The sequence below is a fragment of the Balaenoptera physalus genome, assembly GCF_965194825.1.
Source record: "Balaenoptera physalus genome assembly, chromosome: 1".
NCBI lineage: Eukaryota > Metazoa > Chordata > Mammalia > Artiodactyla > Balaenopteridae > Balaenoptera > Balaenoptera physalus.
Window position 1 is genome coordinate 27,967,257 of NC_138882.1, and position 23,487 is coordinate 27,990,743.

General features: G+C 38.6%; 1 protein-coding gene across 1 annotated transcript in view; it reads right to left on the reverse strand.

The window, feature by feature from the left end:
* Positions 1-5,716: 5,716 nt before the first annotated feature.
* Positions 5,717-23,487, reverse strand: part of CATSPERE (catsper channel auxiliary subunit epsilon) — a 264,070-nt gene continuing 246,299 nt past the window's right edge. The window contains 5 exon segments of the mRNA XM_082471320.1: positions 5,717-7,307; positions 7,309-7,388; positions 7,391-7,432; positions 7,435-7,445; positions 12,821-12,874. Coding sequence (XP_082327446.1) covers positions 7,272-7,307; positions 7,309-7,388; positions 7,391-7,432; positions 7,435-7,445; positions 12,821-12,874 — 223 coding nt within the window. The 3' untranslated portion in view covers positions 5,717-7,271.

Below are 23,487 nucleotides of genomic sequence, written 5' to 3' on the forward strand. Positions count from 1 at the left end.
TCTTCTCATCAAAATGCCCTTGGTGATTAGTGTGCCATCTGGACCCTTTGATGGGACATAATCCTCTGCTGGGTCTTCTGGGCTTGTATAATGCCTCCATTCCAGCCCCTCCACCTCCCTGAGCCTTTTCATTCCCTCCTCTACCAACTGCCCGGACACCAGGTTTTGTTTCTTTTTTACTTTGCAGAGCGTTGGCCAGCATTTTTTCTAGGCTTCTAAGACTCACTGGGTCTTTGCTAGGGCATTAGTTAAATCCCACATCCTGAGAAAATGGCTCAAACTCAACAAATTCTTGCTTATCCAGTTTTAAAGAGGCCTCAGAATCCAATCCCAGGCATACTCCCCTGGTTCCTGCCAGTACATGCAGGTTCATTTTTGTACTTCTTCCTTCCCGTATCAGGCCCAGCACCAGCTGGATTATGCTGGGATTTAACCCATCAGAGGAGGTGGCGGGGGACCTATTGTCTTGTGGGGGAGAAGCTTCTGCAGAGCCTTCCAGCCCAGCAGAAGTGGTAGCTCTTTCTAGAGGTAGACAGGCCATGTCTGCATGCCCAGAGGGTGGGTGTGGGGTGGAGTGGCTGTGGAGAGACAACGTATTCAGAGCCATCCATCCAGATGACTCTGTCCCAGTGTTTACAATTCCAGGTTTTCCCTACCAGCACCTCGACCTTTGCATAACAGACCTGCCTTGATTGAGTGTTCAAACAGCTGTAGAGCCCTGTGATTCCCGGGTCTTCAGCCTACTGTTAAATTGTGTCTACCCTTCCTTTACTGGTGATGCTGGTCTCTATATACGCTACCACTGAGGCACTCTGGTTCCCACACTTAACCTTTAACTGCTGTGGTTCTTTTTTTCACTAACCTTCTGCAGATTGTCAAGGGATAACAAGTGTTGGTGAGGATGTGGAAGTAAGGGAACCCTTGTACTCTGTTGGCAGGAATTTAAATTGGTTCAGCTGCTATGGAAAACAGTATGGAGTTTCCTCAAAAAATTAAAAATAGAACTGCCATATGATCCAGCAATTCTGAGTATATAGTCAAAGGAAATGAAAACAGGATTTCAAAGAGATACATGCACTCTCATGTTTATTGCAGATTACTATTATTATTATTCACAATAACCAAGATGTGGAAACAACCTAAGTATCTGTCAACAGATGAATGGATAAAAAAGATGTGAGATAGCTATATCTATATTTATATATAGAGAGAGATATGAATATTATTCACCCATGAGAAACAAGGAAATTCAGACATTAGAGACGACATGGATGAAACTTGAGGGTATTATGCTACATGAAATAAACCAGACAAAGACAAATACTGTATGATATCACTTATATATGGAATCTAAAAAAGACTTAAAAAAAAAAAAGCCTAACTTCTAAAAACAGAGTAGAATGGTGGCTACTAGATGCTGGGGGGTGGGGTGGGTGTGGGAGAATTAGGGAGATGTTGAAGGCTACAAACTTGCAACTAGTAGGTGAATAAATCTGGAAGAGCTAATGCACAGCATAGTGATTGTAGTCAACAATTCTGTATTGTAAACTTCAAAGTTGCTAAGAGAATAGATCTTAATTGTTCCCAGCACAAAAAAGAAATGACAATTATGCGACATGATAGAAGTGCTACCTAACACCATGGTGGTAATCATATTGCAACAGATAAATGTATCAAATCAACTCATGTGTACCTTAAACTTACACAATGTTCTATGTCAATTATATATATTACATATGTTTCATATATATGTGTGTATATATATATATACACTTAGCAGTAACCAGCAACCTTCACTGTATTTGTTAGCCCCATGGTTTTCAAATGTTTGCTCCATTGTACCTGCATAACACTCCCCTCCATCAGGACATTTCCCCAGGTCACTACCAATAAAAACTTTAGCAATTAAACTACCACCTTGAGCCAGGAACGGTTGGTGCCTTGCATACCCTTCAGGATGGTGCCCTCTTTGCCTGCTGGGTACTGGCTGAGCCAGTCTCAAATCCTCTCCCACTTCCTGTTTTCTCAGACCACTCACATTACCCCTGGTGTTAGTCCAGGTCCTCTGGAAACTGTCACCAACATTGGATTAAGTGTGCAATAGTTTTATTAGGTAAATGCTTGTCTGAAAGGAAATAGGACATTGTGGAAGGTAGGCGGAGTCAGAGAGAGAGAGAGATCAGGTGGAGGTGCCCTCAACTGCCATGCAATATGAAGGAGGTTTGGTGAAGCCTTCAGGAGTCCTTGAGGCAGGCTGGCAGGAGTCTTGTGTTTACCTAGGATCCAGGCTGCTTAAGTATCCCCACCACACTCAGTCACTGGAGAGGGAGCGACTTGAGGGTGGGTTGGAGGTGTGGCCTTGGTGCAAATGTGGTGGTGGATTTCAGGGGGCAGCAGCTGATGCCCTGGGTCAATTACACTCCTGCAGTAGGAGGCCTGCAAGGAGCATCCTCATGGCTGCCACAAACCACTCATCTTCACCAGCCCACCTGCATCAACACACATGAACTCTGGCTTCCCTCCTATAACAGTGGGTGAAATGTTCAATTTCAGCGCTGAATCACATTTTATCTTGCCTACTCAAAGATTTTGATCCAGCAGTTACCCCTTTCTCTCCTGGATCATCAGTTTTCCCTAGTCACTGGATTATTCCTGTTAACACTCAATAGCACCTTCCTGACCTCACCTCTGCCTCCAGTTGCCCTCCATTTCTTTGCTTCTTATAGAATAAAAGGAACTCCTCGAAAGAGTTGTTTACACTTGCTGTCTCCACTGCTTAAATTCTCAGTCTTTTGTTCAAAGTGAGAAGAGATTTCCTCAGTATGATTAATTAAGTAGTATAAGTTCAGTGTGGTGAGAAACAACAGTAAGAAAGCAAACATCACCTGGAACTACATCATTTTAAGTTTGGTGACGATCACGCTTTCATTTGTCATTATGCACAGACACATCGTTTTACATAAAGAGAAGAATTGATATGCTATGTTCTTTTTTTTAAAATCATCTTTTTTTCTTTTTTTTTTTTGGCCACACCAAATGACTTGTGGGATCCTAGTTCCCTGACCAGGGATCCAACCCAGATCCTCGGCAGTGAAAGCACAGAGTCCTAACCACTGGAATTCCCTGCTATTTTTCTATTGTTTCCTTATTCCCCAGTTTTGAGGGTTTTGTTTATATCCTTCCCTCTCTATATCTCTTGCTACATACCTTCTCCCGCTCCTGCAGTGTACAGACATACACATGCACACATGCACATGATGTACACAAAATGCTACACGATACATTCCATACTTTTCTCTACGTTGTCATACACAGAGCTTTTGTTTTGTTTATATAATGGGATCATACTATAAATACTTCCTTGCAGCTTGTTTTTCTCATTTAACAAAACCTTGTGGAAAATCTTTTAAATCAACTAATACAGACTGATCCGTATGGTCAGTGACCAATCATTTATTCAACCATTCACCTACTGATAGACATTAATTCTCCTTCTAGAGTTCTGTCACACTATCTATCTATCTATCTATCGATCATCTATCTATCTATCTATCCACACACACATATATGTATATAATAGTTATATATAACTATTATATATATATAAAACTATTTGAATATTATGTATACATTGGTCCTCCCATCTCATGGATAGACTCCTAATTCCCAAGAGTGGGATTTCTGGGTCCAAGAGAATGAATATTTCAAATTTTAATCGATCTTGCCAGATTGCTTTCCAAAAAATCTTTAAAAATTCACGTTTCCTTCAGAAATGCAAGATAATTTTTTCTCATCCCTGATTCTTATTCCTTCTCAAGAGTATTACCCTTCTGAGTTTTTGCCAACAGGTGAGGAAGGTAGCTTCATTGTAACTTTGGTTTGTATCTTTCTGACTGCTGGTGTGGTTGAGCATCCTCAGCGCATAAGCACCTGATTTTGGAGCCAGTCTGACTGATGCTTCACCTACCAGCTGTGTGACCTTAGAAAAATTATTTACCCTCTCTGTGCCAGTTTCCTCATCTCTATAATGGGATAATAATAGTTCCAATTGCATAGTGTTGTTGAAGAGGATTAGATAAATTATTAGAACAATTTCTGGCACATAGTAAACCCTAAAAAAAGTTGTTTTTAATATGTTTATTGGCTATGTTCTTCTGTGAAATGACTGTATTTTTTGCTCATTTTATATTGGGTCATTTTCTTTTTTTGTTCCATCAAATATTTCTATCAGATCTTGTTTCACCTCTTTCAATAAAGATTTTAAAGATGTTTTTCATGTATGGCATACACCTTTCATATTAAATTTAATTCTATGTAATTTGTCACTACAATAAAGATTATTTTTTATTATTTCTATTGCTGTTAAACTGTCATATAAATATTATAGAGAAAAAGTATTAAATTTTAAATATTTGTCTTATATTGAGCCATCAAATGCTCTTATTCTAATAATTCTTGTTCCTAATTTTGGGTTTCCTAGGCATATAATCTTATTATTGAAAGAGAGTATTTTATCTCCTTTCCCCTAACATTTATAATGGTTATTTTATTTTCCTCTTGGAATGTCAGAACCTTCAAAACAGTGATGAATAGCAGGTATCCCTGTTTTGTTCCTGATCTTAGTAAAATGAGAAATTCTACTTGTGGACAATACCTTTGATCTGTGCCCGTCGAGTCCCATCTTGCTCCTGATCTTCCACTCTTTATGTCTGCGCTGTGGATTTCAGACTTGTTTACCCAGCCTCCACAATCACATAAGCCAATTCTTCTTCTTCTTCTTTGCTTTCTTTTTTGATGAGGGGAAAGGAGCCAATTTATGAAATTAAATAAAGTTCAATGAGGGAGTGAAGAACATGAGCTAGGATACCACCGCCCTGGCTGGGCCCAGCACAGCTAAAGCTCAGCACACCATGTATCTCTGGCTTTTCCTCCCCATATGCCAATTCTTTTAAATAAATCTCTTTATACACACACAGATACACAAAAACACACACAAAATCTCCTGCTGGTTCTCCTCTAGGTGGATCCTGATTGTTCAAATACTAATTGTTTAGAAAGCTGTGGTCACATTTGGACAAGTTAATAAGCTTATTTTGAGCATCAAAATCAAATTTGAAAACTTGAAATTAAGACAGAGTATTAGCCTCCTATTTTCAATATGATAAGTTATATTTCATATGTGAATCTACCATTAGAAAAACTTCTGAAATATCTTTGACAGACTATTTAAATTCACATATTTATTAAGTCTTTTATACATAAATTAACTACAGCCATATAAGGTTCATATGAAAAGTTTTGTGCAAAATAATAATATTTGATACATTTAAATATATTTTCAAAAATTTTCTTTCATTCTTAGGAAGGATTGTAATAGCCAAACTTAGGTGGTTTTTAAACTTTTTAATTTTTTTTTAAAAGCCATGTAAGAGTATACAGACTACCTTAAGATAAAAGTGAACACATTAAGGATTAATTTAATGACATACATTATATATTAAAATAGTTCTGTTTTGGGTAATTTAAGAACATTTTTGAGATTTTGAATTTGGTGATACTTACTATGAGCTTATACTTAGTATTTCTTGGTCAAACACACACACTCTCAATATGAGTATATATACACACTCTTTCTACATACATATATTCATAGTAAATAAACTTTCATTTTTCTAATTATTCTTTTGTTTTCTTTCAGATTTCTGCAGTGGTTCATAAATATATTCTCTGTAAATCCTCAAATAGTGAAAGTAGCTCAGAACAAGAATACTGAAGAACAGTAGCATCAGGAGAAAGAGGAAAGCTGCAACCATGTAAGCACTTGGGCTGAAATAAGAAAAGAAAAGCCATTAGAAGTCATTGTTCACTTTGGTTGTTAATTTTTTAAGTCAAATAATTTTTGAACAGCTAGCTGCTATGCCATTGTTCTCTGTTAATAACTAATAAGATTCATAAGACATCTTGTCTACCCTCAAGATGTTTACCTCTTAGTGTTTGAGGCTGACCAGGGAAGAAGATAGACAGTGTGATTGATTGATCAATATAATGAGAGAAGGAAGTATAAAGTTCTATGGGAGCCAGGCATCAGGAAGAACTTCCCGTGGAGTTGACTTTTGAACTGAGTATAAAGTAAGAGTTAGCTAGATATGAGCAGGATTAGGAGTATTAGTATGAGTTAGTTAGATAGAAATGTCTGGGAGTGTAGAAGTAGACTAAAGTGGGCATAACGTTTTAGGCAAAGGGAGATGCATTTGCAAAGACATGGAAGCACGAGAAAACTTTAAGATCAGCCCCAGACATTCTGGAACTAAAACTAGTTTAATGTGATTAGAATTTAGGTCGTGGGATCAGTGGTTAGAGATGAGGAGTCATAGGTTGTTCAAGGTGAGAAAGACAGCTTTTATCAAGCTACAGGGTATGAATTTTAGTCTAAGGGCAAGAGGGAGTTTCAGACATGTGATATAGCATTCTCCTTTTAGAAGGATGATTCTGACTGTAGTGTGAAGAACGGATGAATAGGAGGCATGAGTGTGGAGGGAGAAAACCAGTTATGAGGTTTTTGTAATAACCAAATATGGTGAGAGTTTTAATTAATTACTGGCTCTACAAATGGGGAGAAATGGATAGATCTAAGATATATTTAGAAGTTAGATTGGATTGATCTTGGTGATTGTTAAGATGTGGGGTTTGAGAAATATGTTAGAATAAAGGATGCCTCCTAAATTTGGGGATGAGGTAACTCTGAGGATGGTAGCACCATTCACTGACATAGGAAATTCACAGGGAAGAACACTTTAGAGGGTATGTGTGAATACGGTTGGTTTACTTTTGGGCATATCAAATTTGAGGTACATGAGGGTCAACCAGGTATGTGTGTGTGTGTGTGTGTACACTTATGAGATACTACTTTCAGCTGGGATCCAGACATCTGCCTCTTCACCTCATGTTCCTCCCATCAGAGTAGATTTATTTCTTAAGCCAAACACTGTGCTGTTTTTTATTTCATGTCTTGGTACCTGACTTTAGTTTTTAGTTCCCTTTTAAACCATATTTATTTGTTTGCAGTATTACACTTTCCCCAGTTCCCCAGTCTCATTAGTCTGACCTTCCTCCTCTGTGGATACAAGCTTAATCTAGCTCTAGTGAATCATTTCCTTCTTAGAAATTAATTAACTAACTTAATAAACACTCTGATATATGCCAAGTACTGTGCTAGGTGCTGGGAAAACAATAATGAGTAAAAATAGATATGGTCTTCATCCTTAGAGAACTTACATTTTAGTGGGGACATAATCATTAATCAGATAATGAGAAAATAAATATAAAATTGAACTTGTGATAAAAACTAAGTAGGAGAGGTATACAATGCAATGAAAGCTTCCTATAGCAGGATTTAGCCTGGTGAATTGGCCAAGAAATGACCCCATGGGGAAAAGAAAATTATTCTAAAATTTGAAGAATTAAATAGAAGTGGCGTTGGTAAAGTTAAATAGGTAAAGAGGGGAAGGAAGAGATTCCAGATAGAGAAAATAGCATGTGCAAAGCTCCTGCTATGGACCAGAGTATGGAGAAGACTGGGGATTGAAAGAAGGTTGATAGGTCTGGAGCTGAGAAAATGAGGGGAACATTATGCAAGATGAGACTGGAGACATAGGTAGGGGCTAGAGCAGAAAAGGTCTTGTAGGCCATGTTAAGAAGTTCCCATTTTAAGGAAAGAAACTTAAGGGTTTTAAGCTACTAAAATTAGCATTATGAGTCTATTGCAGTAATTTGGATCAGAGATAATGGTAACTTGGATTCGAGTGGTGTGGTGGTGATGGGTTTGGTAAGAAGTGGATTCATTTAAGGGCAGTTTAAGAGGTTAAATGAATGGGAGGCAGTGACTGGATGAGCTGGAGGAGAGACAGAGAGAGAAATGAATGTGATCCCTAGGTTTTTGTTTTTCATTTTTGACTGCTAGATGTTTGGCTTGTACAGTTTGATGCGCTATTTCCTGAGTGAGGGAACATTGGAAAATAGGGTCGCCATATTTTTCAACTCCAGAGGGCACCATTCACATTACAGCCTATGTGAATGAATTCTCCTTGAGCTGTGCAATGACAATTCATAGGGCTGAATGCAATTACCTTGATAAGTTATTTTACAGTGGTACAAATAATGGGGTAAGGGAATGGGTGGTAAGATCATGAGTTCATTTTTGGACATGTCCAGTTTGACCAGTCTTTGAGATATCTAAGAGAAGAGGTTAAGTAGAGAGTGGGATATATGGCCCTGGACTGGGCTGGAGATATGATTTGGGAGTTGTGTGTTTACAGATACTAACTGAAATCATGGGTATGGATGAGCTTGCCAGAATGAGCAGCTCAGAAAACCAGGACTGAGCCCTAAGGAAGGTCAACATTTAATGGCTGGTGATATACGTTGAGGCTCTCTTTACTAGAGAGAGAGAGAGAGAGAATGGCTACAGAAGGCTAGGAAAACCTGTAGAGCAATATGGCAGTCAAAGGGAAAGTCAACACTAATGGAAGCTCAAATAAAATGTGGACTGAAAAATATCTGTCAGATTTAGTGTAGGCCAGTTCCAGCTCAAGATGGTGACAAAGGAGGCTCCTGAACTAACCTCCTTCCATGGACACACCTATCCTACAGCTACATATAGAACAACTCCCTCTGAAAGAAATCCAGAAACTAGCTGAGCAACTCCTACACATTGGGTGAACGAGAAAAACCCACTCACATAAAAACGAGTAGGAGAGACTGAGGCACAATCTCACCCAAACCCCCAGCCCCAGCACAGCAACATACAATGAGGAGGGAACTCACAAATCCTAGCTTCTCCCTAAGGAGTTTGGATCCAATATCCAGTACCCCAACTTTTAAAACTTCCACCTGAGGGATGGGACCCCCAAACATCTAGCTCTGAAAGCCAGCTAGGCTTTCATCCATGAGACCCACAAGGCTGTAGCAAACAAATGGGCTCCTGAGGACTCTTGGTGGCTAACCCCCTCTCTCACTCCCCGCTCAGCACAGAGCCAGCAGACTGAAATGCCCATCTCCCAGTCTTTCCATGAAAGAGACCTAGTTGCCTATCTTAAAAGCTGAAATCTGAGGGTTAGTCTCCTAATATAACACAAATCTAGGGGCCAACTGCAATCTTCTGCAGAGACTGGGAAGCTGGCAGATGCCATCTTTGCGCTCTCCCTCTGCCTCTCCCCAGGTCACTGGTATCTCCCTGAAATGATGTTGTGCACACTTCCGATGCTCCAGTTTCTACAGCTGCTGCTCAGGGGGACACACCACTTGATCGCCTGGCTCTGGTGGCTAGCAGAGCTTATGTTCACCAGTCCCACAGGACTGTAACAACTGTTCTTAACTGGCTATTCCCTTAGGGCTCAGTAGAGAGGGAAGAGAAAGAAAGGCTGTCTTCTGGTCTTTCTCTGAAAGAGGCCTACATGCATACTTTAAAACCTGCTGCTTGAGAGTCCAGCTTCCAGCCAGGCTGCATCTAGGCTCTGACTGAGATCCTCCTCTTTGGGACGCTGACAGGTCTTGGTACACCCTCAACTACTGGGAGACACTAAGAACGAAGAAGGCAGCTTGGACAATCACAAAGGTTTAAAAGACAAACGACAGCTAGGGCTGGGCTGAACAATAAGTTCCATCTGGGAGAAGTGGCTGTTTTATCTATTGCATAGAAACCAACACAGAAAATCTAGGAAAATGAAGAAACAGAGAAATACATTCCAAACAAAAGAACAAGATAAAACTTCAGAAACAGACCTTAATGAAATGGAGATAAGTAATTGACCTGATAGAGTTCAAAATAATGGTCATAAAGATGCTCAGTGAAGTCAGGAGAACAATTCATGAACAAGTGAGAATTTCAACAGAGAGACAGAATATATTAGAAAGTACCAAACAGATTTAGTGCAGGCCAAAGCTATTCTAATGAAAAGTAATTGGTGAAGGGATAACAGAGAAAGCAGGCTGGATGGATTAGCAAAATAGGGATGGAATATAGGGAAATGAGAACTATGAGTGTAAACAAGCCTTTTAAGGAGTTTCTCTTGCAAAAGGGTGGTAGCTGGAAGGGGATATAGTTGCTGTTGTTGTTGTTTTATTTGCTTAAAAAACTTGAGGGTGATTAAAAGCCTATTGGAAGGATCTATTTGTGAGGGAAAGTTGAATATATAGAATAGAGAAGTAATAATTGATTTGGAATTTTCCTTAGAAAGTGGGAAGGAATAGGGTTCAAGGCATAGGTAGAAGAATTATATTTAAAGAGGATGTAGAAGGATAGAAAGAGGAGAGAATGGGTATAGATGTTAGTTGGTTTATATGTTTGGAATCAGAAATAAAGGTCTGATGGCTTCTAATTTCCTGTCTGATGGCTTCTAATTTCTCTGTAAAGGTGAAAAAAAAGTTCATTTGATGATTGTTAAGGAAAGGAGGTCCAAGGAGCAAGCTAATTAGATAAGGTCTGAAGCAGTTGTTATGGAGAGTGGAAACGCTGGTTGACCAGAGAAAGAAAGTAGGATTTCCGGGTAGTGTTGGCGACGTATTTGAAGTTGGTTATCAATTTGCCCTGTTGTGTAACTTTCTTTACGGGGCTGCTCAGATGTAATCACAAAGAAAGAAGGTAGTTGGGGGCTTGCCAGAGGGGTTGCCAAATTCCAGAAAGATAAGGGAGTACTAGAAAATGTTATTGAAATAATAGCCTTTGTTTGAAATGTAAGGAAATAGGAAGTAAAAAAGGGGAGAATGAAAGTAGAGGTGGAGGTCCCAATGAGGATGAAGAAGAATTGTAGCAGGTGTAGTGAATTAGCAAGCTGGGAAGGTCCAAGAATGAGATGTCTGAACTGATGCTTAGGAAGCAGAGAAGTTATGATGGTATTGAGAAGTTATGAGAGTATTGACAGTGTCCAAGGCATGACTGTGGGAGTGGATGGCCAGAGTACAGTGCAGGAGGGGGACACCAAGGATTAGGAAAGGCCACGATGGTGGGGCTTGATGTGGAGATGAAAACAGGATGGCATTGAATGAAGTGGAGTTTGGAGAGGATGAAGCAATGAGGACAGAGAAAGGACAGGGGTATAGCAGATTATATGAACCTCAAAAGGTAAGTGTTTAAAAAAATTGTGGGGGGGTTGTTTTTGTTTTTTTAGAAGAACCAGAATAAATAATAATCTGGGAGTGGTAATGGTGCTCTGAGGCACAGACAGAGAGCTCAGAGGACAGGATTTAGGTGAGTTTGCTGGTTAAATGGTGGCAACTCCAAAGGACACAGTGGAAAATTGAGGAAGTGGTTGAGCACTGGGCCAGAAAGCAAAGAAAGAGTAAGATCTTTGCCTCCTACAAACTGATCTTCAGCCACTGTTTGCTCATGAAAAGGTCTCTCTTACTAGGAAGATGTTCACCACCAGCTAACCCCTGCTCTGCCTCTGGACCCTTCAGGGCTCAGGCGTAACAGAGACTGAACTGCAGTCACTAACCTAATGGACTATCCCCTATGCTGCACCATATTCTCTGGCTGCTAAAATCCAGCTATAGGGGGGCTTCCCTGGTGGCACAGTGGTTAAGAATCCGCCTGCCAATGCAGGGGACATGTGTTCAAGCCCTGGTCCAGGAAGATCCCACATGCCCCGGAGCAACTAAGCCCGTGTGCCACAACTAGTGAGCCCACGCTCTAGAACCCGTGAGCCACAACTACTGAGCCTGCGTGCCACAACTACTGAAGCCCGTGCACCTAGAGCCCGTGCTCCACAACAAGAGAAGCCACCGCAATGAGAAGCCTGCACACCACAATGAAGAGTAGCCCCCCGCGTGCCACAACTAGAGAAAAACCCGCGCGCAAAGATGAAGACCCAACGCAGCCAAAAATAAATAAATAAATAATAAATAAATAAATAAATAAATAAATTAATTAATTAAATAAGTTGCATGTTTAAAAAGAAAAATCCGGCTACTGGGAGGTGAGCTGGAGCAAATAGGTGAGATGCCCCTTTACTCCCTCCTCTCCTCCCTAACTCACCAACTCCCCCCTTCTGTTGGTGGATACTTGGGTGGATGCATGTTCTTAATATTCATCTAAATCAAACATACAAATCTAATGAGAAAGAGAAGTTCCTGCAAAAAGGCTATGCATGTTTCCTAAACTTTCCTAGAAACCAGGCATGGCTTATCTCATTTGCAGATTATTCACACCATTAACCTCCGATTAGCACAAAAAATTGAGGAGTCAGTAATATTCAAAGTAGGGCCATAAGTAACTTCAGTGTTTGTGGTCCACTCTTGTTTAACATTTTCCAAAACAAAAAACAAAATAAAAACACAGCACAGAGAAGCAGAGTCATCTGCCGTTCCAACATTTGTATTACGACTTTTTACTCTGCTCTCCAAGGAAACTAAAGCTGAGTCCAGGGAAATGCTTTTACTACCCGTTCCCTGCATGTATTGGAATGATGGCCAGTGGTCAAGGGCTGACTCAGGGTCATTGGGGCACAGCCACTGTCTCCTCCCTGTCCCCACTGCTGCAGTCTACCATCTGCCCTTAGGTGGAGTTGAAAGACGCTTTTGATTGGGAAGACAATGGCTGTTGAAGGGGATGAACAAAAGGGGACCCAACTGCAGCAACAATTTTCAGGAATTCCTACTTGCTGTATCCCTGGTTTAGTAGATACATACAATTTTTAGGATGTCACATATAGGACAGAAGTATTAGTGTCCCAGGAAGATAGGGGAGACATTTGTTTCCTTTTTAGCTGCCACCATATCCTTTACAACTTCCCTCATTAAAGCCTGATTAGGCACCAGTCATTACCTGGGAATCACTCCAAAGGTCTCTATTGCAAATATAGTGGTGAGGTTACAGAAACTGCAAATTAGAAAAAAAATATTAAAGATTAAATTAAATACAGTGTATTACAAGACTCCCTGCACATCTCTATGGTAACAACCAAATCATGTATAATCTTAGTTAAGGTGTCATTTTCTTTTTTATTTTTTCTTTCAAGATAGTTAATAATTTTATTATTACTAAAAGAAATTTATATCAAACTGAGCATTACCTTCCATTTTACAGAGAAAAATCTCCACTACAGAGTAAGGAATGAGAATTATTAATGATGAATTGTGTAATTTCATTTAAATCACATCTATATGACAAACTATCAAGTTGGTTATTTAGTCTATGAAGAATTTGATATATTTATAAATCAAAGGCCTTTATAATTCAGAAAATTACTATATTTAAATATATACTCCCTTCTTTGTTCTGCTGATAATTTCACTGCAAAATCACGGTTGGTAGACTGACATCAAGGAAGACTTGCTAAGAATTTTGTTCCCTTAAGTGGACAACTTCACTAATTTCATTAGCTTTTTTTTAAATTGAAGTACAGTATAGCTAATTTACAAGGTTGTGTTAATTTCAGTGTAAAGCAAAGTGATTCAGTTATACATATATCTATTCATTTCAGATTCTTTTCCCTTATAGGTTATTATAAAATATCTAGTATAGTTCCTTGTGCTAAACAATAAGTTGGTTGTTGGTTATCTATTTTGTATATAGTAGTGTGTATATGTTAATCCCAACCTCCTAATTTATCCCTCCTGGCTCTTTTCCCTTTGGTAACCATAAATTTGTTTTCTATGTCTGTGAGTCTATTTCTATGTTGTAAATATGTTCATTTTTATCTTTTCTTTTTTTTCTTTTTTTTTTTTTGGATTCCACATATAAGTGGTAGCAATATGATATTTGTCTTTCTCTGTCTGGCTTACTTCACTTAGTATGATAATCTCTAGGTCCATCCATGTTGCTGCAAATGGATATAACATCTTTATCCATTCATCTGTCAATGGACATTTAAGTTGCTTCCATGTCTTGGCTATTGTAAATAGTGCTGCAGTGAACATTAGGGCACATGTGTCTTTTCAAATTATGGTTTTCTCCAGATATGCCCCTGAGTGGGATCCCTTGATCATATGGTAACTCTATTTTTAGTTTTTATAGAAACCTCCATACTGTTCTCCATAGTGGCTGTACCAATTTACATTCCCACCAACAGTGCAAGAGGGTTCCCTTTTCTCCACACTCTCTCCAACATTGTTATTTGTAGACATTTTGATGATGGCCATTCTGACCAGTGTGAGGTGATACATCAGTGTAGTTTTGATTTGCATTTCTCTGATAATTAGTGATGTTGAACATTTTTTTCACATGCCTATTCGCCATCTGTATGTCTTCTTTGGAGAAATGTCTATTTAGATCTTCTGCTCATTTTATTTTTTTTTTTTTTGTGGCTTATTCCTTTTTTTTTTTTTTTTTAAACAGCTCCTGACTTGTTTATTTATTTATTTATTTATTATTTTGGCTGTGTTGGGTCTTCGTTTCTATGCAGGGGCTTCCTCTAGTTGTGGCAAGCGGGGGCCACTCTTCGTCGTGGTGCGAGGGCCTTTCACTGTCGCGGCCTCTCTTGTTGCGGGGCACAGGCTCCAGATGCTCAGGCTCAGTAGTTGTGGCTCACGGGCCCAGTTGCTAAGCGGCATGTGGGATCTTCCCAGACCAGGGCTCGAACCCGTATCCCCTGCATTGGCAGGCAGATTCTCAACCACTGCGCCACCAGGGAAGTCCTTCTGCTCATTTTTTGATTGGGTTGTTTGTATTTTTAATATTGAGCTGCATGAGCTGTTTATATATTTTGGAGATTAATCCTTTGTCCATTGATTCGTTTGCAAATATTTTCTCCCATTCTGAGGGTTGTCTTTTCGTCTTGTTTGTAGTTACCTTTGCTTTGCAAAAGCTTTTAAGTTTCACTAGGTCCCATTTGTTTATTTTTGTTTTTATTTCCATTACTCTAGGAGGTGGATCAAAAAAGATCTTGCTGTGATTTATGTCAAAGTGTGTTCTTCCTATGTTTTCCTCTAAGAGTTTTATAGTGTCTGGTCTTACATTTAGGTCTCTAATCTATTTTGAGTTTATTTTTATGTAAGGTGTTAGGGAGTGTTCTAATTTCATTCTTTTACATGTAGCTGTCCAGTTTTCCCAGCACCACTTAGTGAAGAGACTGTCTTTTCTCCATTGTATATCCTTGCCTCCTTTATCATAGATTAGTTGACCATAGGTGTGTGGGTTTATCTCTGGGCTTTCTATCCTGTTCCATTGATCTATATTTCTCTTTTTGTGCCAGTACCATATTGTCTTGATTACTGTACCTTTGTAGTATAGTCTGAAGTCAGGGACTCTGAGTCCTCCAGCTCACTTTTCTTCCCTCAAGACTGCTTTGGCTATTCGGGGTCGTTTGTGTCTCCATACAAACTTTAAGATTTTTTGTTCTAGTTCTGTAAAAAATGCCACTGGTAATTTGATAGGGATTGCATTGAATCTGTAGATTGCTTTGGGTAGTAGAGTCATTTTCACAATATTGATTCTTCCAATCCAAGAACATGGTATATCTCTCCATCTGTTTGTATCGTCTTTAATTTCTTTCATCAGTGTCTTATAGTTTTCTGCCTACAGGTCTTTTGTCTCCCTAGGTCGGTTTATTCCTAGGTATTTTATTTTTTTTGTTGCAATGGTAAATGGGAGTGTTTCCTTAATTTCTCTTTCACATTTTTCATCATTAGTGGATAAGAGAGCAAGAGATTTCTGTGTATTAATTTTGTATCCTGCAACTTTACCAGATTCATTGATTAGCTCTAGTAGTTTTCTGGTGGCATCTTTAGGATTCTCTATGTATAGTATCATGTCATCCGCAAACAGTGACAGTTTTACTTCTTCTTTTCCAATTTGTATTCCTTTTATTTCTTTTTCTTCTCTGATTGCCATGGCTAGGAAATCCAAAACGATGTTGAATAATAGTGGTGAGAGTGGACATCCTTGTCTCATTCCTGATCTTAGAGGAAATGCTTTCAGTTTTTCACCATTGAGAACGATGTTTGCTGTGGGTTTGTCATATATGGCCTTTATTATGTTGAGGTAGGTTCCCCCTATGCCCACTTTCTGGAGAGTTTTTATCATAAATGGGTGTTGAATTTTGTCAAAAGCTTTTTCTGCATCTATTGAGATGATCATATGGTTTTTATCCTTCAATTTGTTAATATGGTGTATCACATTGATTGATTTGTGTATATTGAAGAATCCTTGCATCCCTGGGATAAATCCCACTTGATCATGGTGTATGATCCTTTTAATGTGTTGTTGGATTCTGTTTGCTAGTATTTTGTTGAGGATTTTTGCATCTATATTCATCAGTGATATTGGTCTGTAATTTTCTTTTTTTGTAGTATCTTTGTCTGGTTCTGGTATCAGGGTGATGGTGGCCTCATAGAATGAGTTTGGGAGTGTTCCTTCCTCCGCAGTTTTTTGGAAGAGTTTGAGAAGGATGGGTGTTAGCTCTTCTCTAAATGTTTCACAGAATTGACCTGTGAAGCCATGTGGTCCTGGACTTTTGTTTGTTGGAAGATTTTTAATCACAGTTTCAATTTCATTACTTGTGATCGGTCTGTTCATATTTTCTATTTCTTCCTGGTTCAGCCTTGGAAGGTTATACCTTTCTAAGAATTTGTCCATTTCTTCCAGGTTGTCCATTTTACTGGCATAGAGTTGCCTGCAGTACTCTCTTAGGATGCTTTGTATTTCTGTGGTGTCTGTTGTAACTTCTCCTTTTCCATGTCTAATTTTATTGATTTGAGTCCTCTCCCTCTTTTTCTTGATGAGTCTGGCTAATGGTTTATCAATTTTGTTTATCTTCTCAAAGAACCAGCTTTTAGTTTTATTGATCTTTGCTATTGTTTTCTTTGTTTCTATTTCATTTATTTTTGCTCTGATATTTGTGGTTTCTTTCCTTCTGTTAACTTTGGGTTTCATTTGTTCTTCTTTCTCTAGTTCCTTTAGGTGTAAAGGAACCTGCATCCCATAGGTTTTGGATCATCGTGTTTTCATTGTCATTTGTCTATAGGTATTTTTTGATTTCCTCTTTGATTTCTTCAGTGATCTCTTGGTTATTTAGTAATGTATTGTTTAGCCTCCATGTTTTTGTGTTTTTTACGTTTTTTTCCCTGTAATTGATTTCTAATCTCATAGTGCTGTGGTCAGAAAAGATGCTTGATATGATTTCAATTTTCTTAAATTTACTGAGGCTTGATTTGTGACCCAAGATGTGATCTATCCTGGAGAATGTTCCGTGCGCACTTGAGAAGAAAGTGTATTCTGTTGTTTTGGGATAGAATGTCCTATAAATATCAATTAAGTCCATCTTGTTTAATGTATCATTTAAAGCTTGTGTTTCATTATTTATTTTCATTTTGGATGATCTGTCCATTGGTGAAAGTGGGGTGCTAAAGTCCCCTACTATGATTGTGTTACTGTCAATTTCCACTTTTATGGCTGTTAGCATTTGCCTTATGTATTGAGGTGCTCCTATGTTGGGTGCATAAATAATTACAATTGTTATATCTTCTTCTTGGATTGATCCCTTGATCATTATGTAGTGTCCTTCTTTGTCTCCTGTAATAGTCTTTATTTTAAAGTCTATTTTGTCTGATATGAGAATTGTTACTTCAGCTTTCTTTTGATTTCCATTTGCATAGAATATCTTTTTCCATCCCCTCACTTTCAGTCTGTATCTGTCCCTAGGTCTGAAGTAGGTCTCTTATAGACAGCATATATATGGGTCTTGTTTTTGTGTCCATTCAGCAAGCCTGTGTCTTTGGTTAGAGCATTTAATTCATTCACGTTTAAGGTAATTATCAATATGTATGTTCCTATGACCATTTTCTTAATTGTTTTGGGTTTGTTTTTGTAGGTCCTTTTCTTCTCTTGTGTTTCCCACTTAGAGAAGTTCCTTTAGCATTTGTTGTACAGCTGGTTTGGTGGTGCTGAATTCTCTTAGCTTTTGCTTGTCTGTAAAGCTTTTGATTTCTCCATCGAATCTGAATGAGATCCTTGCCAGCTAGAGTAATCTTGGTTGTAGGTTCTTCCCTTTCATCACTTTAAATATGTCATGCCACCCCCTTCTGGCTTGTAGAGTTTCTGTTGAGAAATCAGCTGTTAACCTTATGGGAGTTCTCTTGTATGTTATTTGTCGTTTTTCCCTTGCTGCTTTCAATAATTTTTCTTTGTCTTTAATTTTTGCCAGTTTGATTACTGTGTGCCTCGGCGTGTTTCTCCTGGGTTTATCCTGTATTGGACTCTCTGTGCTTCCTGGAATTGGGTGGCTATTTCGTTTCCCATGTTAGGGAAGTTTTTGACTATAATCTCTTCAAACATTTTCTCGAGTCCTTTCTCTCTCTCTTCTCCTTCTGGGACCCCTATAATGCAAATGTTGTTGTGTTTAATGTTGTCCCAGAGGTCTCTTAGGCTGTCTTCATTTCTTTTCATTCTTTTTTCTTTATTTTATTCTGCAGCAGTGAATTCCACCATTCTGTCTTCCAGGTCACTTATCCGTTCTTCTGCCTCAGTTATTCTGCTATTGATTCCTTCTAGTGTATTTTTCACTTCAGTTATTGTATTGCTCATCTCTGTTTGTTTGTTCTTTAACTCTTCTAGGTCTTTGTTAAACATTTCTTGCATCGTCTCGATCTTTGCCTCCATTCTTTTTCCGAGGTCCTGGATCATCTTCACTATCATTTTTCTGAGTTCTTTTTCTGGAAGGTTGCCTATCTCCACTTCATTTAGTTGTTTTTCTGGGGTTTTATCGTGTTCCTTCATCTGGTACATAGCCCTCTGTCTTTTTATCTTGTCTATCTTTCTGTGAATGTGGTTTTTGTCCTACGGGCTGCCGGATTCTAGTTCTTCTTGCTTCTGCTGTCTGCCCTCTGGTGGATGAGGCTATCTAAGAGGTTTGTGCAAGTTTCCTGATGGAAGGGACTGGTGGTAGGTAGAGCTGCATGTTGCTCTGGTGGGCAGAGCTCAGTAAAACTTTAATCTGCTTGTCTGCTGATGGCTGGGGCTGGGTTCCCTCCCTGTTGGTTGTTTGGCCTTAGGCGACCCAACACTAGAGCCTACCCGGGCTCTTTGGTGGGGCTAATGGTGGACTCTGGGAGGGCTCACTCCAAGGAGTACTTCCAAGAACTTCTGCTGCCAGTGTCCTTGTCCTCATGGTGAGACACAGCCAGCCCCCGCCTCTGCAGGAGACCCTCCAACACTAGCAGGTAGATCTGGTTCAGTCTCCTCTGTGGTCACTGCTCCTTCCCCTGGGTCCTGATGTGCACACTACTCTGTGTGTGCCTTCCAAGAGTGGAGTCTCTTTTCCCCCCAGTCCTGTCGAAGTCCTGCAATCAAATCCCTCTAGCCTTCAAAGTCTGGTTCTCTAGGAATTCCTCCTCCTGTTGGCAGACCCCCCAGGTTGGGAACCCTGACATGGTGCTCAGAACCTTCACTCCAGTGGGTGGACTTCTGTGGTATAAATGTTCTCCTGTTTGTGAGTCACCCACCCAGCAGTTATGGGATTTGATTTTATTGTGATTACGCCCCTCCTACTGTCTCATTGTGGCTTCTCTTTTGTCTTTGGATGTGGGATATATTTTCTGGTGAGTTCCAGTGTCTTCCTGTCAATGATTGTTCAGTAGTTAGTTGTGGTTCCGGTGCTCTCGCAAGAAGGAGTGAGAGCACGTCCTTCTACTCCTCCATCTTGAACCAATCTCCCTTCCTATGTTTTCTTCTAGGAGTTTTACAGTATCCAGTCTTACATTTAGGTCTTTAATCCAGTTTGGGTTTATTTTTGTATATGGTGTTAGAGAATGTTCTAATTTCATTATTTTACATGTAACTATCCAGTTTTCCCAGCACCACTTATTGAAAAGACTGCCTTTTTTCCATTGTATATTCTTGCCTCCTTTGTCATAGATTAGTTGACCATAGGTGTGTGGGTTTACCTCTGGCCTTTCTATCCCGTTCCACTGATCTATATTTCTGTTTTTGTGCCAGTACCATACTGTCTTGATTACTGTAGCTTTGTAGTATAGTCTGAAGTCAGGGAGCCTGATTCTGCCAGCTCCATTTTTCTTTCTCAAGATTGCTTTGGATAATTGGGATCTTTTGTGTTTCCATACAAATTGTAAAAGTTTTTGTTCTCGTTCTGTGAAAAATACCATTGATAATTTGATAGGGATTGCATTGAATCTGTAGATTGTCTTGGGTAGTATAGTCATTTTGACAATATTTACTCTTCCAATCCAAGAACCCACTATATCTTTCTATCTGTTTGTATCATCTTTGATTTCTGTCATTAGTATCTTATAGTTTTCAGAGTACAGGTCTTTTGCCTCCTTAGGTTGGTTTATCCCTAGGTATTTTATCTCTCATAATTTAGCATATTGCTTGGAATGAGACAGGATTTAACTAAATAAACATTAATAATATGATTTCACCTATCTTCATGTGGGAGAAGAGACAGGAAAAGGACTTAGTTTTATTGAGTCCTTTCTATGTGCCCAGCAAAGTTAGGGATTTTTATCCAAGTTCTTCATTTAATCCTCTGGATACTATAAGATAGCTATTACTGACTCCTTTCACAGATAAATAAGCTCAAAGAGACTAAACAATTTGCTTAAGACTAGATGTTACTAGTGGCAAAATTAGGACTCAAACCAAAGTAGACTCTCTAGCATAGTGTTCTCAAGGTCCATCGATGTTGTCTCAGGTGGTAAGCTTTCCTTCTTTTTATGGCCAGATAATATTCCATACCACATTTTCTTTGTCCATTCATCCATCGTTGGACACTTACGTTATTTCCATATACTGGCAATTGTAAATAATGCTGCAATGAACATGGGGGTGCATATATCTTTTTAAGTTAGTGTTTTTGTTTTCTTTAGATAAATATGTAGGGGTGGAATAGTTGGATCATATGGTAGTTCTATTTTTAATATTTTGGGGAACCTCCATACTGTTTTCCATAGTAGCTGCATAAATTTACATTCCTACCAACAGTGCACAAGTGTTCCCTTTTCTTCACATCCTCATCAACACTTATCTCCTGTCTTTTTGATAATAGCCATTCCAACAGGTGGTTTTGAGTTGTATTTCTCTGATGATTACTGATGTTGCGCACCCTTTTATGTATGTCTTCATGTATGTCTTCTTTGGAAAAATGTCTAATCAGGTCCTTGGCCCATTTTTAAATTGTTTTGTGTTTTGTGGTTTTTTTTTTGCTATTGAGTGGTATGAGTTCTTTATATATTTAGATATTAACCCCTTATCAGATATATGATTTGTTAATATTTTCTCCCGTTCTGTAGGTTTCCTTTTCATTTTGTTGATGGTTTCCTTTGCTGTGCAGAAGCTTTTTAGTTTGATGTAGTCCCACATGTTTAATTTTGCTTTTGTTGCCTTTGCTTTTGGTGTCAAATAAAGACAAAGTGCTGCAAAGACTGACATCAGGGAGCTTACCACCTATGTTTTCTTCTAGGAATTTTATGGTTTCAGGGCTTATGTTCAAGTTTTTAATCCATTTGGAGTTAATTTTTTGTATGGTGTAAGATAGTGGTCTAGTATCAATCTTTCACAGGTGGCTGTCCAATTTTCCCAAAACCATTTATTGAAGAGAATGTCCTTTCCCCACTGTATATTCTTGGCTCTTTTGTCATAAATTAAGTGATTGTATATGTGTGAGTTTATTTCTAGGGATTTCTATTTTGTTCCATTGATCTATGTGTCTGTTTTTATGTCAATACCATACTGTTTTGATTACTGCAGCTTTGCAATATAGTTTGGAATCAGGGAGTGTGATGCTTCCAACTTTGGTCTTCTTTCTTAAGACTGCTTTGGCTTTTTGGGGTCTTTTGCAGTTCCATACACATTTTAGGATGGTTTGTTCTATTTCTGTGAAAAATGTCATCGGAATTTTGATAGGGATTGCTTTGAATCTGTAGATTGCTTGGGTAATATGGAACTTTATTTTTCTCTTCATTTTTTCTTTTTTTTGAGGAGTTTTCTGCTCAGCCCCTTTTCTCATCACCCTCAATTCCTTCACTGTGGGTATCTCCTAAAAGCTCTTTTCTTCTCATAAGTCAGTTAACTTATGTGTGCTCATGGAGTCACTATAGGAGATGCCCACGTTTGTGTTTTGAAAACTCTTTATCATCAGCTATTCCCTCCAACTCAAGGCCCAAATTAAAATTTTTAACTGTTTATAGGACATCTTCACTCAGATATGTCATTGTCCTCTCAAATGCAAAGTCAGAACTCTTAGAAAAAGAAAGACCTCAAAGAAAAACCACCTCAGTATCTACAGTGGTCAAAGAAAATACCTTAATTTTTAATCACCTAGTGTAGAAAACTTGAGACCATATCAGTTCCTTCTTTTCCTTCATTTGCCACACTAGATCAATATAATATCTCTTTTCCTGATAAATATTTATTAGACTTTTTCCTTTCTTTCCACTCCTCCTGCCAACAGGACTTCCTTTGACCCTTGTCTTGTTAATTCTACTCCTCTCATTTATCTGCAATTTATTTTCCTTTTATAAGATTCTTTATTCTCAGGCTAATTTTCCTAGAACTATACTATCATCACAACACTTCCCTAGTAAAGATACTAAAGAGACTCTCTAAGACATGGTTTGAAATTGAATTCAACATTATGAATTGCCTCGAATCAGTCTGCACCCTTTGTTTTTTACCTTCCTCACTCAAGGTATTTTCCACCTTCTTTCTTTCTCCACGAGCCATATGTTAATATTCAGCTCCATTCCATTATTAGTGTGATTTCTTTCATCTGAAGGGTCTATCTTAGTTCTCTGGCAATATAAATTCTTAATGTTCCCTATCCTCCAGGAAGTTTTCTCCTGATGCTCAAGATAGCATTGATTTTTCCCATCTCTGAATTATTACTATGCCTATCAATAATACAAATAATTATATTTGAAAAATATATCATGCGTTTGCTCTGATTTAACCTCCCTTGGTTTTATGTGTACCCTCCACTCCTCCTTCCCCAACCAGTTTAATTACAAGCATCTTAAAGGCTGAGATTATCCTTATGCTCTATTTGCATCTATCATAGCAATGAAACATAGTAAAGTACTCAGAATGTAACTGTGAATCGATTAATTTAATTAATGTTTAACATGAAATCTTATCTCCCACTCCCATAGAATGTTTAACAGGATTGCTCCAAAATGAAACAACAAATATGACAGGCATACCTTGGAGATGTGGGTTCAGTTTCAAACCACCGCAATAAAATGAATACTGCAATAAAGTGAGTCACACAAACCTTTTGCTTTCCCAGTGGGTATAAAAGTTATTTTTACACTATACTGTAGTCTATTAAGTGTGCAATAGCATTATGTCTAAAAAGAGACTGTGCATAACTTAATTAAAAAATACTTTATTTCTCAAAAAATGCTAACCATCATCAGAGCCTTCAACAAATCATAATCTTTTTGCTGGTGGAGGGTTTGAAATATTGCAAGAATTACTAAAATGTGACACAGACAGGAAGTGAGCAAATGCTGTTAGAAAAACGGCACTGATAAACCTGC